General features: G+C 31.1%; 1 protein-coding gene across 3 annotated transcripts in view; it reads left to right on the top strand.

Moving 5' to 3' along the window:
• Positions 1–17,928, top strand: part of LOC118185412 (nephrin-like) — a 1,505,573-nt gene that overhangs the window by 789,493 nt on the left and 698,152 nt on the right. For all 3 annotated transcript variants that reach the window (XM_085813712.1, XM_085813714.1, XM_085813713.1), the window contains one exon: positions 5,323–5,534. In XM_085813712.1, coding sequence (XP_085669838.1) covers positions 5,323–5,534 — 212 coding nt within the window. The remainder of the gene's footprint in view (positions 1–5,322; positions 5,535–17,928) is intronic.

Here is a 17,928-nt window from a genome sequence, read left to right as displayed (position 1 = left end):
AATTAAGATAAGCCTTTTTTCGTGGAATTCTACCTCTCAGTCCAACATGTGTTAATCTTCTCCTGATTGTTCTTGAACTGACAGAAACACCAGCATCATTCAGATCACTTCTGATGGCCGCTGATGACATTTTTCTATCTTGGAGACATAGTCTTTTTATTCTTCTGTCATCAATAGATGTGGTGCACGTTTTTTCGGCCTTTTCGTTCTTTGTTTTTTATTGAATTTATCTCCTGATACCGTAAACAAATCTTTCGGACTCCAGATGTAATCACTGAACCACCCACCTGTCTTGCAAATTCAGCATAGGAAAGACCACTTTATCGTAACACAATAATATTACATCTCTTTGTAGGTGTCCAATCTACTCTTTTATTTGATGGCATTGCTTCTTGACTAAATATTAAATTTTTTTTACAAAAATTCTTCTTGTAATTGCAGTGTATAAGAAACAGGTCCTCCTTCTACAGAACAAAGCAAAATAATGAATTCTTTCAAGTGTAAACATGATGTCAGCTTCTACTGTCATTACTACTTCTATGTCAACATTTAATTGGTTCTCAGTACAAGAACAGTGATTGGCCAGGAAAGCTAGACATTACAAAACACTTCATAACTGTGTTTTTTTTATTTATATTAAAGTACATATAACTTTTTTGTATTGCAAATAATTGAATTTTGTGTTCTTTTTTGTATTGCAAATAATTGAATTTTGTGTTTTGTATTTAATTCAGTAATAAATTCTCCTTAAAATGATATATACAAGTTTGCATTTTGCGAATCGTAAAATTTTCTATAAACATGCAAAGTTCAAAAACACAAAAGTGTCCAAAAGTGTCCACAATTTTGGCCGCCACTGTATTTGAAAGCGGTCAAAGTGAATAATTTCATTCAAATATGATACCCGAAATTTGTACTATAGTTCATATAAGGCATTAAAAAATTGTTTGAATGTTTCATTAAAAGTAAACCTCCCAACCGATATAGTGGTTTGCGTCACTGACTGCCGTACCGAAGGCCCCGGCTTAGAATGCCAGAGAAGATTTCGATGTTTGTAAATGTATAGTGTCGGTGCGGCATGGCGGCATTCTAAATATGCGTCGAGCCGAAAGTTCTCTTGTGTGGTTTGGTGGAAGGGGAGATAGGTGAGAGACCTTCGGACCTGCCCCTCGGGGTGCTCTCCATCAAAATTGAGCTAAATCTCACTTTCACCTGTAAGGTGCTCAAGGGTGTTGCCAACGGCAGTCGTATTCTATCGCTCCTTGCCACAAGGAATTTCGCGGCCTTGGGCTGACTACGTGAGACAAGTGAGCATAAACTACAAGCAACAACATAAAAAGTGATGAAGTCTTACATATTTTCCTAAAAAATCTCTTTACATTGTAATGACAAAGTACGTTTATAAATAGCAACAGTTATATGAATTACACGTCTGATATTTATTCCAAATATTGCAATCTACGTACGACTGTTGTACTTCGTACGACTGACACCAATTATTTGACAACTTTGATTTGCGATGCACTAATATCTCCAACGTGGTATTAAATTAACTCATTTTAAAATCTGTTTTACTCAGAAATAAATTTAGTGCTACTTAATATTCTTTAGTCTCGGCGTAAACTTCAGAGTAACAAAATTTTTCGTTGGAAAGATATTTAATAAAAACTTTGTTTTAGAGAAATTTGAAGTTCCATGGAACTGGAAATCATGATGGTTGAATGGTTAAAATTGTTGAATAGTTGTAGTTCAAACGGGCTGGATGCATAGTTATTTATGTGGTTCTTCCTATTTGTAATATAAATACGAAGTTTCATTTAGAAAGCCTTCCACGAAGGCATCCCTGACCTTAAGTGGATAGCCTCATTTACTTAACCGTATTCAAATAATCTAACCTCTCTTGCTTAGATTGATTTGAAATATAGAAATTTTATGAACAGATATAAGCAAAGCATTAAATTAATATATGACGTTAAAAATTGCAATGAATATTACGTATCGTAGTGTTACAGGTATCAGAGATATATATTTTAATATTTACTTGCTCAGAAATAGAACTTAAAACATTTGCGTAATTTTTCCACTATGATAAACATAAACATGTATGCATATCACTTCAAATTTAAATAACCCATGCAATGATTTAAAAAATAAATCATTATTTAGACGTACGACTATTAAAATTATTATTATACGTATTAAAATTATTATACGTATTAAAAATAAAACATTATTATGACTTAATTATTAATTCATTACGCAGTAAAAGAAGTTCTGGTCTAGGATATTGTATTTTTAAATAATGCAAGCAAAACAAAATAAGTATTAGTAAAAAGTTATGAATATAGTAACTACTTTGCCTAAGTTTATTGATTTGATCACCAATGCATAGAATAAAGTATACATTTCTGTTGAACGTTGACTGCATTTTTGATCAATGGAACATGCTTTAAAATATTAAAAAAGAAACAAAATAAATGTTTTGATAATTTTGAAAAATATATGACCTTATATTTTAATAAGTTACTCACTTTCCATCCCCGTATTTCCGAACCGTTTATTACCCTTGTCAAAATTTATTCAGATAAAGAAATAGAATTCCTACAGGTAGATGCAGTAGTTGTCTGCTGTTTTGCTGCGCAAAGGAAATGCGCTCTTTTAAAGCGTAAATCTTTAACTAAATTATTTCTTCCTCTTAATCAAGTGCATAAAACTAGTTTTTTTTTCTTGTAGATAAAAAAGAAATTCAAAGTTTTGCCATTTTTAATAAACATAATTTCTTTGCGAAAGAAATTTTTACGGATGGACGCCTCGTTAACCGTTTTTTTCCTTCATTAGAATAAGCACAGATGAGAAAACTGGATAAATATTACTTTTTATAGCGATTTCTAAAATTTGTGCTGTTAATGAAAAGCTCAGATTTTTCAGGATGTTGAGATATAAATACATTGATTTAGATGTATTAAAAAAAGTTGCATAATTTTTTGTCATGAATGATCAGTTTATTGTTTTTCATCTTATTTAAACTGTGTTTAATAAAGCTTATGAAATTTCTTAGTTTTAAGTTTTCATAAAAGAAATATGTCACTATAGAATCTTCCATATTAAAGATGAGTTATATTTAAAGTAATAAATGCACTAATAATTTAAAGTCAAAACTAATTCCAAAATTCATGAAGGGATCTTCATATAGCATATTAAAATTTTACAGTGCCATAAAATGCAGAAATTAAATTTTCATTTAAAATTCTTATACATGTTATGATCTTTATCTGGACTGTAACTTAATGAATTAAAAGGTTTTTTTCTGTATCTTAAACAAACTTTTATAAAAGAAGTATTAGCACATTGGTAATATTTAGGGTATCTTACTAATTGCTTTGACTTTATGCATGCTGCTTCTTTGATTTTATGCGTCATTGTTTCATTACATTTTTCTATGTTTGTCATCTAAGAATGTTTCTCTTTGCTACATAAATGTTTTTGAAACTGCAACCACAATTAAAATTAATTTCTACATTTAAATTGTAAGGTTATTATTTTAAACTAGCCAGATATTTGTGATTTCAACCTTTAAGATAACTTGTCTTTACCGGTTTCTCACGATTCAAATCACTTAAATCGCATTTAAACTGAGGTTTTTGGATTGTAAGACAAAGTGTTTTTCTGCTTTTCGTGAACGTGTCGCGAAACCAGCTCTGATAAGTTTGTCATTATTCGGCTTTGCGTTATTGCTGCACACATTTGAATTTGATACCCAGGTTGTAATTACTTTCAGATAAGCGATAATTTGCTTTACGTCCTTAGGGTTCTACACTGTTTAACTTTTATTAAATCAAATAAAGGCTATAAAATCTGCATTTTCTTGCTTAAACTGAAGCTATATATCTGTACATAAGAACTCACGTATACAAAAAAAAAAAAAAAAGATTTTCTTCTTCCGAATGGACTGTATTTTTGTTTCTATATTGTGACGTAGTACTAAAAGTATCTGTTGTAATTTTTTTATGAATGAATCAGTTTAATTTTAACCAATACACCTTTCACATCCTCTCATTAGACACAGAGAGTGTTTGTAAAAGATGAGTACTGGCTCTATTTTCTCAAATATTGGATCTATATCTGAATTTTTGCTTGCAAAATTGCTTAAAATTAGGCAGAGTACTTATGTAAACAGTTTCTCTTCTGGACATAGAAGGGTTTTGTAAGATAAAATCTAACGTTTCACACATTTCTCCAATATAAGAAGTTAATTTATAGAATGCTTAGATGTTTTAACAAACTTAATAGAAAATGTTCCAGACTTCTAAACCTAGCATCAGAGGAGATATTCAAGAGCGATATTACTGACTTAGGTCACTTTTCTTTGCATACTGCCAAGAGATTTTACATGGATTGTTACTAGACTTTGAGAGCATCTGCAAATAAAAAATCAAAAGATGCTTATTTTAGCAATAAATCATTATACATCGGGTAAAACTTTACTTTGATTCGCGTCATGTGAAACTTTAAGATCATATTTTAATTCAAGTACATAATATATTTGAAACAGTCAATCGTACATTATCATATTTAGGAAGGTACTGTAAAAACATGTAGCTAGTTTATGCTCTTTGTGATTAAATTTAAGCTTATCCTCATGAAATTGAGCATAATTTTGTAGTAAATAATAAAATACACACTGTTAAAGAAATGCAGGATCTTTACCCAATAACAAATTTAAATGAATTTGCGAAACTAAATTCTATAACTACAATTATATTTTGCGTATAAATTGCTATCTAATATTATGACTTTCTGTGTTAACTGATCGTTTTAACCCTTTAACTGTCAAGTTATTTTGATGATTTGGGTACACAAATTGTCAAATTTTTTTATTGGAAAAACCAAATGTAGCCGAAATAAACATATACCCGATATATATTCGGGTATGACAATACGATGCACTCAAAAAAAAAAAAAAAAAAAAAAAAAAATTACCCCGAGAAATACTCGGGCGTGACATTTTCGAACACCAGTGCAATCTCGGGCATGACAGTTAAAAGGTTAATACCAAAAGAAGCCAATTATAGGCATCTACCACAAGCATCAGGTTATAAACTCAGGCTTATTTCATTAAAGTATATTTAAATCTTTCCAAAGTTATCACCTACGGCATTCAAGTATAGAATATAAACAGTTTATTGAAAATTTAAATTATAAATATGTTATGTGCGAAATTGTAATGGAATTAAGTTCTTTTATATTAAACTTTTGTATTTCTGTGTAACTAAATTTAAAGGAAAAACGAAACATAACGAATTTTCTTTGACTCTTTCTCAGATTTGTCTAACAATATGTGGATACGAGGACCAAAAGAAGCTCCCCGAGGTGGTACAGTTACTTTGAGCTGCGAAACAGATGTCAGCAATCCCAGATCCGACCTCTCATGGACAATTGATGGCAAAGCCATTGAGGCAGGGGAGGAGAGCGTTCGTGCCACAACAGATGGCTGGATTACCACCTCCAACCTCACCATCACTCTGACCAGGCAGGTAAATTCATCAGTTCACGCTTCCCACATAAAACAATTAGCTCCCTTGGAGACCACGTTGCTATGATATGCGAACATTTATGCTTAATAAAAGATGCACGGAATATCCATTTGCACCCTTTCTGGTAATGAATTACAACACGATTAGGTGCGTGAAACGAGATGATATTCCTAATGTGATAATCAGTTCACTGCAAAAAGATGCTTCAGTCATATGTAAAGGTGCTTAAAGTTCCATAAAGCTATTAAAATGTTATAAAATTCGAACAAATGCGCATAATAGAATATGTTTTGCACAAGATGTATCGCAAGGAAAGAGAAAGTAACAGGAAAGGGAGATTGCATTAAGTACTTAGTTCATGGTAATTATCATAATCAGATTAGCTTTAAAATTATTATAAAACTTCTGACGATGACAGATATTTTTTATAATATTCAACGTGATATTTGCTTGTGATAAAAATAATTTTTAACCCTATTCTCACAGTCGGTATTTATACTGACAGTGATTACTGTCGGTATTTATATACCGACAATACAACCCGTTTGAGTGCACAAAAACTTAGCGTCCGGTCTCAGCTAACACGCTTTTCTTGCAATTAAATCTTATTCAGAAAGAGCCTAAGTTATATGCATTTGTTCAACTTTTATAAAACTTTACAATTTTATGTATTTCGGTATTTGAATTAAATGTATTGAGATTAAAAAAACGTTGTTGTTATCTTATTCACTAATGTTTGGGTAAATGGTTGATGTATTTTATTAACTGATACTTAGAGGTTAATATAAGTTTTTATTTAAGCTGATGAATTTAATAACGTAATGTAAGATTAACTGAAGAAGGAAGATAAAATAATTACCTTGTTTAAAAATTAATATGCCCGTCTTCGTAATTTAAGAATTTAAAATTTCTTAGTAATTGGAATGAATAGCTTCTCGTGACTGATAGTGATTATATATGAGTCAGTAAACTATTTGTTTTTTTTTAAATCAGTAAATAATTAATGTTCTATATTTTTTTCCAGCGAAAATAAATACAGACCGTATTTATATAACTAAAGCGATTAATGGATAACTAAATAATTTGAAACAAAAGAAAGTACTCCCATTCAGAGCGCAGATTGAAGTAGATATAAATGCGAAAATTTTAATATCGTAAAACGGTTTTATTTATCATTTTGAATAAAACCTTTTGCTACAACTTTGATTCTGTTTACAGATATAGTAATTTTAGATAAATAAATGGTAGTTAAGTAAATGTAATTTTAGGAGGAAGAAAATTTGTAAAATAACTTAATAAAAATTAAAATATCTCTTTTTAATATTGTAACTTCTATACTTAAATTTTAAGGCAATCGATAGCAATTTGTAAAATATTAAAATAAGTAGCAATACACTGATATATCGATATAAAAAGTAGATACGGCGCTTAATTGCTAAACATTTATTTAAAATTTCATAAATATTAAAAGCCCTCGAGTATGAAAGTTTGTTATCATGTTCTTTATAGCTAAAATGATGTATAAACTAATAAATTATAAATCTTTGAAAATAAGTAGGATGTTTTAACTATTATTGGAATGAACTCTGAAGTCCCCCAAAATACAGGATGAAGTAGGAGGGGAACTAGAAATTCACCATTGGTTTAACGTGTAATCCCACTCGTAGAGGTACGAGTATAATACAAAAATAAAATGATTTCGTTTCTGCTTTCTTTCGTGGTCCCACAGCACTAGCTGTAGAGCTCTGTTGGAATTTCAATGTTGTCTCACGGGTGTTCTCGATCAAACCGAATTGGGCAAAGTAATGCTGTCACCTAATAGGACCCTCAACGTTTCGGCCAGCAACATACATTCTCTTCACTTAATCATGATCAAATTTGTTGAACTGATTCAGATTCTCACTCAAAGCAGGGGCTTAAGTAATAATGCTATTTATATTTAACTTTTCATTTAAGCTCACCATGCATTATAAAGTCCTAAAGAAGCTAGAATCAGGGTAATATTCATAAACTAGCAGGACTAGTTTCAAAGATTTAAATATAGAACTTCCTTCTTCTACTGCATGAGTGAAATGACGAAAGAAAAAAAAAATAAGGCAATAACAATGAGAGTAAGGCGGCAGTAAAACTACTTGTTTTCATCGATTGATAAAAAACAAAAGCAACCAAGAAAATATTTCTTTAAAAGCTAAAATTAAAGATGGATTGGACTTGGGATTAACAGGAGATTAAAAATTTTGTGAATGTGAAACTGCTGTTGAAAATCTATTTCGCCAACGAAAGATGTCGTTTGAAAAATTCAAGTTTCAAAAAAATGGAAAATGTAATTTTTTTGCCCAACAGTGTTAGGCAGTAGAGAAGTTATGTGTTTCCTTTCTCTAATATATGTAGCATAATCCTTAGCTCGAAATTTTGAGGCTTTCTTATTTTCACCAAAGTAAACTATATTACAAGACTTCTTCGTCAGGATAAGAAGATCATATCCGGAATAGAGTCATCAGAATTTACTATCCGGAGCGGGATTTTAAGGATGAAACTGTGAATTTTGTTGATAGAAGAAAAAACTGTTCTAAAATTGAATTTCTGAAAAATGTGCGCAATGTTACAGCTAAGCGATGAAAAGAAAGGAATGACAACAAAATTTTTAGTCCAAAATCGAGAGAATGCTTTTCGATGTGTTAAAAAGAGAAATTTTAACCTTTACGTCAATAATGTTCGGTGTAAAGACTTTGGCAAAAACAAATGCTCTTAACTAGTTTAATCTTTGATCAACTATGTAAAAAGAAATTGCATTTCCATTATGACACTCTCCACGATATCTACAAATGTCAAAATAAGAACCGTAGAATCTATTTTCCCAAACATATCGATAATTTTATTTGAGGAAGTAATCAGTTTTCTTCTTGTCTGGAGAATTTCAAATAAATTACTCTTGTTTTCCGAAATACAATAAGCAAAGTAAACTAATCTCAAAACTAATTAAACTATTCGGATATTCCATTATTTTAAATGATAAAATGAACGAGACTTTAAGCGCCCTTTATGTCTTAGCTCTTAGGAAAGAATAGTTAACATCTGTGTGAAAAATCTTCAGTGAAAGTTTGAATGTGGCCATTGTTTTCTAGACGTCTCCCAGGTTTAATTATATGTAATTTATTCCACTTAGCTTTCCAACTAAGAGACATAATAAATCCTTTACCAAGAAAGTAAGATAATGAGTTTAGAGCGTGACAATTTGGCACACGACACGGACAATTCACTTGACGGCAGAAACTGGTTTGAAATCCCCGTTAAGCCTACTTAAGTATGTGTTATAATTAAAACCGTGATCAAATTCTTTCGAACATTAACCATTCATTTCCTTTCTAACATTGGAAAGTGATTAGGTACATTGGAAAATGCAGCTAGAAAATATTTTGCGTGTTGCTATTAAATTCTATAATTAAGATCTGAAACTTGCTAATTTGAGCAGAGAACTTCTGTAAAATGAGGACGTTCGGGCTGAGTTTCTGTTTGTGAGAAGAAATTAGAGTATTATGAAAAAGGCAATTTTTAAAATTGTTGTTGAAAAATATTTTACGCAGATGGTGCTACAGTCAACTCTTGATTAAAACAGTAAAACCGGGGATGAATATGGTATTACTGTCTTAATCAAGAGTTGACTATACCTCCATCGGTTAATCCAATGCCATAGTTAATCCGAAGGCAGTTAAAAAACCTTAGTAAAAAGGGGTAACCCATTATTATCATTAACAGAAAAGTATCATTAAACACTTATCTATGTTTTCATAATCACTTAGTTATGTAAATCAAATCAACATATATAAATACAGGACAAAAGAAAAGCAACAACAGCAAAGAGAAAAGCAGCAAAATTTAAAAAAAAAAAAAAATCTGAAAGCTTTCAGGTTTTTCTTTTACATTACGCGCTTTGCGTGTAAAATAAAAAAAAGAGATTTTATATTAAAAAAAAAAAAAAGGATATTTTGTAAAAAGGGAATTTTATGTGCGTATTTTATTTTATGTAAACACGTACGTTTTTAAAAATTTTTGTGTGCTACCTTTATTTATGAAATATCATGCCCTTCGCACTTAAACCACAAAAAATTCAATTCAACAGCAATATCACAAAGTATTTAAAAAAAGCTTATTCTTTAGAATTTCCGACAGTTTCCCGCGCCGGTGATATTTTTTTTTTTTTTTCCTCGTACAGTATGGCTACTGCTCGCTTTAAAATCATTGAGTTTGATAATCAAAAATTCGTTAAAGTTATACAAAATGGAAAATAGATAATAAAGCAAATTTGGAATTCAAAAAATTTGGACTCCAAAGTGCCCATGTTAGGGGGAAAGACTACGTTATTAAAAATTTGATGGTTCCAGGTACCGTCGTTTTTTCACAATGCGAGAAACATACATACATGCATGGAGGTCTTCATTATTTGCAATAATATTTGGTGGCAACAATTTAAAAAGTGTTTCGCCGTTTATAGGGGAAAGCTCCAAAATGCCATTTTGAGACTAATAGCCCTTCTGGGCTACTCTGGGCTACCGCCCGTTTGGACCAAAAAGTCTCTTATTTATTTTGCTTTTGTATTTCGATAGAATCAATAAAAATATTTAGTTGTACACTTGATTAGTTTTTACGGTTCAGCAGTTTATTTTAACAGTTGATTTTATGGTGTTTGTGCATTTTGGATTGCGTGCAGCTAAAACGCACATTTTCGTGCATAAAGAACTTCCTAAATACTTTGATATCATCTGTTATTGCTGTTTGCTATGCCACCAATTTTTTATTCTTGTACTTCGCGTTAACTGTATTTATTTATGCTGTTTTTTGATAGCAATAAATTGTGTCATAAAATAAGATTAACATTTCTTAAGATCGAGCCTGGTTATTTTGAGACCGGTTTAATTCATGCTCGGTTAAGAGACGTGCGATTATTTCTTAGTATGCATGTTACCACTAAAGTGTGAAGTTCTTTAATGTGAACATTACCTAGCTAATCTGCAAATTAACTGATTTGCACGGTGTGCGGAATCAAATGTTTTTCACATTGTACCTAGATAATGTGCACATTAACGGCTTTCGTATTGCTAAAGTTCAAGCGTTTCTTTGCCTCCTTTCCTTTCCCTCTCCCTCCAGTTTTAACATTATCTACCAGGCACTCTCTAATAAGCACACTGCCTGCTAGGCATTTGTTAAACCGACAATAAGACCTTTGCTGGAACAACACCAATGTTTCTGTAAGCATAAATTAACATAATGTTATATATTTATTTTTCGATATCTGAAAAGTTAATACAATCGAACAAGCAGCAAATTAGTTGATAGAATCATTCATCAATTAATTAAAAAACTGTAATACAAAGAATAAAACGGTTTAAAATATTATTACAATTAATGAAATGAATTTGCAAAATATATGATAAAATTATGCTCATTTGTTAGTGCAAAAAGAATGAATCTGAAATATTATTTGATACGAATACCATGAAATGAAAAGAAGCTATGATAACTCCCTTTATTATGCCAAAACTAATTGTCTGCTTCATATTTTAAAATACTTTAGAAGAAAATATCTATTAACTAATTAAATTCAGATCTATTAAATACAAATAAATAGTATGCTAATCTAAATAAAAGGCGTCTTTCAATAAAATGTAGTAACTCGTCACATATTATCGTATGAAAACTATTTTAAATAAGTTCTGAAATTTCGGAAAAAAAATAATGAAACTGTCTTATTTTCAATTCGATTGAAAACAGTGTCATTCAACTGAAAAGTAAATTGATTATTAATTTATTCAAAATTGTGTTTGTAAATTTTTTAATCAGCGTTTTGAAATGTTATGATGCTGCAAATTTTCTTTGTTTTCACTTCTAAATTTCGACTAGAAAAATGTCTTAAACTGGAGAAACGTTTTGATATGACTGTGGCTTTTATTATATTTAATATATAGACTGCGGAAACAAGTGACAGTTCTATATCTTTCCGTTCTACTGGGCCGATTGACGAAATTAAAATTGCGTTTTTCATGCCTCGAAAGCGCGACTTAAGATATGTATTAGATTTATATATAGCATTGTTCTGATATAGGTATTTTGACACAAAATCAGACTTTTTCTAAAATGACATGCAATTTTTTTACGACTTTGGCCCACCAGCGGTCGAGCGGTAAAGTCGCTGAACACTGGTAGTTCGGTCCGAGGTTCGAATCCCGCGAACGGGCTGGCTGCATGGGCATTTTCGTGGTTTTCCCCATGTGTAACGTATATACGAGCCAGTTTCCTTAGAAAGTCCTCCACGAAGGCATCCCTCCCCTTAGGCAGATAGCCCTAGTGTGCTTTGCCATAATTAAATACACCACCACCACTATTCTACGACTTAAATTATGCCTAAATATTAAACTTTGTAAAATTTAGTGAGAAATTTAAATTCAAAACTTTATCTTGGCGCATTTTTTTTTCAGTTTGCGCCATTTGCTTCGCAAACTTCTTAAATTATAGCAACCTGTTTTCCTTTCCCCTTTTTTCATTGTACACGAGCGTAAACGTCATCATTAATAGTTTCAAATAATTTGAATAAAATGCGTAAACCATATTTGGCTTTATTATTGCTTAAAACAAACATGCCAAATTTCAAAACGCTCCAATATGCAAGTTCACGTACAGCATAGAAAATTTTGGATAAAATATTTTAATTGTTTGCAGGTGTTCCTAGAAATACATCTATTTTAAGATGATGCTAAAAATTTTATAGGTTATAATATTTTTTTCGAAAAAATGATAAAAAACATTTAAAAGTGAAAATTTTAAAAATGAATCATAAAAAAATGGGCGAATAATATTTAGATTAAGCCTAAATTTCGCTTTCTGGAAGAAGGACTCAAGTAAGTTTAATAAAAAAAAGAGCTATTAATAATTATATATCAAATTCAATGAACAATGAGGAGCTAAAATTTAGAAAAGTACTCGTGCGATTTTTACATAGCTTGGCAGTTTTGTAGAATTTGAATCATAGACTCGAAATATGGAAAACAATTGGCACGTCATTTGACAAAAAGCCCGATTTTGTGTCAAAATGCCTATATTAGAACAATGGTATATATAAATCTAATACATATCCTAAGTCGTTCTTTCGAGACATAAAAAAGGCAAGTTGAATTTGTTCAATCGGCTCAGTAGAACGGAAGATATAAAACTGGCCCCGTTTTTTTCGCAGGGTACGCATAAGTAACTCTTAACACATCTGTAACAGTATAATGTATCATGTATTATGCGATTGCTTCTTATGTCAAATATTAAATTATTGTTATAAACGTTACATTTAATTCATACACTATACTTATATATTTTTACGTACCATCTCTTAAAAAAATAACCTGCCTCAACAATTTTGTCACTGTGTTTTTTAATTAAATGGTTTAGCTGTGTGTGAAGTAAAATCAAGTTTTATAAATTACGAAAATATAAATATTAAAAAATAAACTATTAGGCATTGAAACTGGTTTTCTTTATTACAATGCTATGCTCAAGCTTTTGAGAAATGAAAGTGCTGTTTAAATATTACCTCTTAAGCAAGTCCGTATTTTATATTTGAAAGCCCGAGAATCAAAATCACCTTCGTCCCTAGAAATCTTGATAAACATGTATCATAAAAACTTAATCACCCTCCAGTTTTACAGCGTTCTCCAGATAGGAATAAAACCCATAAACAAAGAGATAAAAGATACTGTATGTCTTGGTCAAGTTTAGCCATTTCCTCTGCGAAATCAAAATACGCGAGGGACATTCCAAACCATTCCCTTGTGGAGCCTTAAATTCATGAATTCTGATGATTGTTCCCCAGTTGATCGATTGTTTCCGCTACTATCGCCGGATGCGAACAGTTTTCAGAACTTTAATCTTTGAAAGGATTCCTAGATAAAAGAACCGAAAATAATGGTTTCGATATCCTTCGACTTGAGATAGATTGCATACCGTTCGCCTTGGGAAGACGTCTTGAAAGAACTCAGATCAATAGTTTGAGTTACCTGTGTTCTTTGAACCTCTGACTGAGAAGGCGTAATAAAATGCTGTATGTCTTCCATCTATCTTCTGCACTTTAAATTGAAACGGATGTCTATGGAACTTAAGGATATGTAATACATTATAAAGGCTGAGCACAGAGCTCTTATAAATCTGAAAGAATAAAGGGCATACGAAGTACTATATTGTTTAAGGAAAATTTAACATATATTTTAACATTTGAAGTTTTATGATGGATATTTGGGAATTCTGAGATAACCAGGCAGCTGTACTAAAGAAAGAAGGTTAATGTGCCATGTATAATGAAATAAAGATGATTATGTCAGCTCCCCAAATGCTTAATTTGCTGAATATAGATTTTAAGTTTATAATATACTATCTAAAATAGAGATCCCCCAAATCTAGAATACTGATGAACTAAGTAGTAGCGACTATTTTCTGAGTTCGTGGTTGTAATTAACAACTCTGAAGAAGGTTTAAAATGTAATCTAACTCAAGATATATTTACAGATGGCCCTTCTTGGGCGTACATGAAGCCTCCAGTTTAACTGAATAAAAAATACAAACTAACTAATACTCAATAAAATTAATCAACTGAAAGCGGTAAAGCATAAAGTTCGCGTAGTTGGTTCTTAATTAAGAATCGCCACCGTACGGCCGTATAATAGCAAGATTTAACTAATAGCAACAACGTGACCGAAAAACAGAACACGCTCTCCTGCTGAAGTAACTCGAACCTCAGCTTAAATACTAGTTTCTACCTTATTTGCGTAAATCGTAATACTGGAAACCATTCTGGCAGGGAAATGTAGGTAAGAAAGTAGGAGGTAAAAGAAAGGCATATTCCAAAATAAAAATAACTATCAGAAAAATAAAATCCTACAAGTTTCCCTCCATTAACTGTTATGTTTAACACATTTCATATTAGAACCTAACATAATTCAGTGTATACTCATTATTTACAGTGAAGCGAAATTACCACATGTTTCAAACAATTTACAATTATGCCGAAACAAACTGGTGAAAGCTATGGCATTTTTGGCCATAGTTTGACAAATGGAAAACTCATTATTTTAGGTAATGAAGAACGGTATTTATTTCTGATTTCACAAAAACTTGAAACAATGATTTTATACCAAACACATAAAAGAAACTTAAAACTGTGTGGAATTCGCAACATACAGGAAATCAGCTGTGAACATTTTCGTGTGGCTTCTTTTTTTCTTTTCACGACATTGTAGTATATTAAGTATAGAACAATATAACATAATTCATTTAACATTTTGTGCAACTAGTCAACATCACTGATAAAAAATTATTCATGACCTGAGAGTAATTATGTCAACAATGAGTAAGCTAAATGTGTAACAGATGTTCAATACCTGTAAACAATTTTTGCTGAGAGTAATTCGTGTGAGAATAACATTCAAGAAAAGAGGTGTGCACAAACAATATAACAACTCATTATACAAGTATTAAGGATTTGCGTTGTGAAAATGAGCAATGACACAGTTAAAAATTAAGGTAGGTCCAGTGTCATAACTAAAATTAAAACAAATACAAATATGTAAGAAAACAATCTAACTTTTATTTTTGACAACCAATTTTTAAGGTTACATTTTAAAGTGGTAGAGGCTGGTCTATAACATTTTTTTCTGAAGAAACAAAATAAATTAACATACCTTATGAATTTAAACATTTTTTCACCTGGGATGGATCACAAGATCCTTTACACTTAACAGTTTACAAATGCCAGCTTGTTACAAATCCGTATGAAGGGAAACAACATTCCTCCCGCTAGGCTTTTATAGAACACTGTATTATCTACAAAATAAAGGAAAGAAGGAATTAATTAATTAATTAGATCAACTCAGGTCCGGAATCATTCACACGGTTAGGCTCCCATTCTCCGTTCGGCACCTTCCTTAAAAAGTTAAAAGTTACATAACCTTAAGGGTCAAAATAAACTTTACAAAACCAAAGTAAAACTAAGTTCCAAAACAAAAATTCAAATGAAACAACTTCAATTAAAAAAAACACTTATAAAGTTTTCAACTTAAATTTAAAGTTTACCAGACGTTTACAGCTTAAAACTTACAACCAAAGCAAAAAAATTAATAACTTCAATTACTGATCAAAACTGAATAAGAAGCACATTAACTTAAAGCTTGAATTTAATAACAATTAATGCATAACAACATCATACCACCAATGTAAAGAAAGAAACAGTGAGTTCTAAAATATGTTTACATACATATTTTATTCTAAAATATTTTACATACATATTTTATTCTAAAATATTTTACATACATATACATATGGTCTGTTGAAATCGGCCGGATGTTTTGAAGAAAAACACATGGATGTTGGTGCACTAACCTGATCATTTCAAGTTGTTAAGAGAAAAAATTATTGAGAGTTCGAAATTTCATATTATCGCATCTGTGACTCAGAACTCTGCATTTTAGTTAGTGTAGATTTACACTCAAACACTGACAATGAATTTGTAGTCACATGTTGATGGTATAGGTTCTAAGTGTAAACTTGTTGCTTGAATCTACTTTAATTTTTTTAAATTTATAACTTCTTAAAGACGTAAATTTTATGAATAAATGTCATGCTAAATTCATTAACACACTTCGACTGTATTACAGGACGCTTAAGAGAACTCTGTATGTGGCCAAGTCGTAAATATACGTTCAAAATATTTTTCTTGATACCTTTAAATACACAGTTACGCATTCTGAAATATCTCCAGGTAGATAAATTAGTATTTATTTTGGAAGAAAAGTATAAAGTATATATTTTGGTAGGTCAACTTACAAAGGGGCATTTTGGGATAGTAATCAAAAGCATACAATTTACTTGCGGCTTTTTGGGGAATTTGGCATTTTGATGCAAAAGTTGTCTCTTGTACGAGTTCTAACACTCTTCATAATGTTTGCACAGATTTGCAATATATCAACTTTATGCTAATCCCTTTTTCTTTCGTCTGGGTTTGGAGGGTACAAGAACTGCAAATGATATGCAAATGTATATGTTTAATACTTTATCATAATCAAAGAATATAGAGAAGAATATAGAGAATCCTCTTCAGAGAATAAACATGTGACTTTGAAAGAATAATTTTTAACCAAACAAAAGCTAAATTTCTGTTTCTTCTGAATGATAACTAGTTATTGATTCTAGTATATTAACTTTTATCGTATCCTACAAATAATGATTTAATGATAATAACTTTATTTTCATTAAATTATTATTTGGAGGATACGATACACTTTCTCGACAGAAAACTGCATTACACAAAGAGATGGTTTAAATAGTGCATATTTCTGCATACATTTTGAATGAGCATGACCACTTCGAAATAAAATTTGTTAACCAGTTTTCTGATACCCCAAAATATGAAAGCCATACGAAGTTTAATTACTCCTGTAAATAACGTATAAAGATAAATTAAGAACAATAACAGGATTTTTTTGTATAAAATTGACAACTGCGTGTGTTAGAATATCATATCATATTCCTCGATACCCTCAAATTGAAACAATAATAATAATAATAGTAATCCTTTTAGTAGTAATGTCGTATCAAGAATTGTTGGAGATGGAATGTTGATTAGATGCTTGTCTCATCAAGGCTCAAACTTATTATTGATTTTAAGCACCTTATTAAAATGAGATAAATTTATCTCATTTCTTCATAACTAACACTAAACCAATAATATGTTGCATTAAACCTTGTTTTGAAGCTTGATGTTTACTTTGAAAGACAGTTTATGTTATTAATACGTTAAAATGCAAAATACATGCCTTTAATAAAATATAGAAAATGCTGAATTTTCAGTCTTTTTTCCATGAAGCGGCTCAGCATAGGTGTGGAGTAGCATGTACTTCTTGACTGATGCCAGTCTCCATTTCGTCAATCTTCCATAAAAGATATACAAATAGACTGCCCTCCAAGTAGAGAAAGAAGTTCTCAGTGAAAGTTATCCAGAACTTTCAACTCTGGGAAGCAGTATGACCAAGTCTAATCTCCTAAAAAAGGAAATTAGGTTATTCAGAAATGTCCGTCAGACAACAGTCATTCTTGTGTTTGATACTCTGCTGTTCTTTTACTGCCAACGTATATACTCTAACTAGTTTTATTCACAATTTTGACGACCTTCATCCCTTGATCGAAATAACGCCGAACATTTGTGATATAAACACTTGGACTGAAGGTTTCTATCACGATAGTCGGGCATTACACCAGCCAGCGTTAAGTGATATTAAAAGGTATTTTATCCCTGCTTTCTGCATGCCTTCTTGGTGTAACGGTAGCACACTCAGGGCGTGCAGCTGACCCTTACGTTCTCACACTT

The sequence above is a fragment of the Stegodyphus dumicola genome, chromosome 3 (genome assembly GCF_044657685.1).
Source record: "Stegodyphus dumicola isolate Sdum_Otavi_A_Nest chromosome 3, ASM4465768v1".
NCBI lineage: Eukaryota > Metazoa > Arthropoda > Arachnida > Araneae > Eresidae > Stegodyphus > Stegodyphus dumicola.
This window is presented reverse-complemented; position numbering and strand designations above follow the sequence as displayed.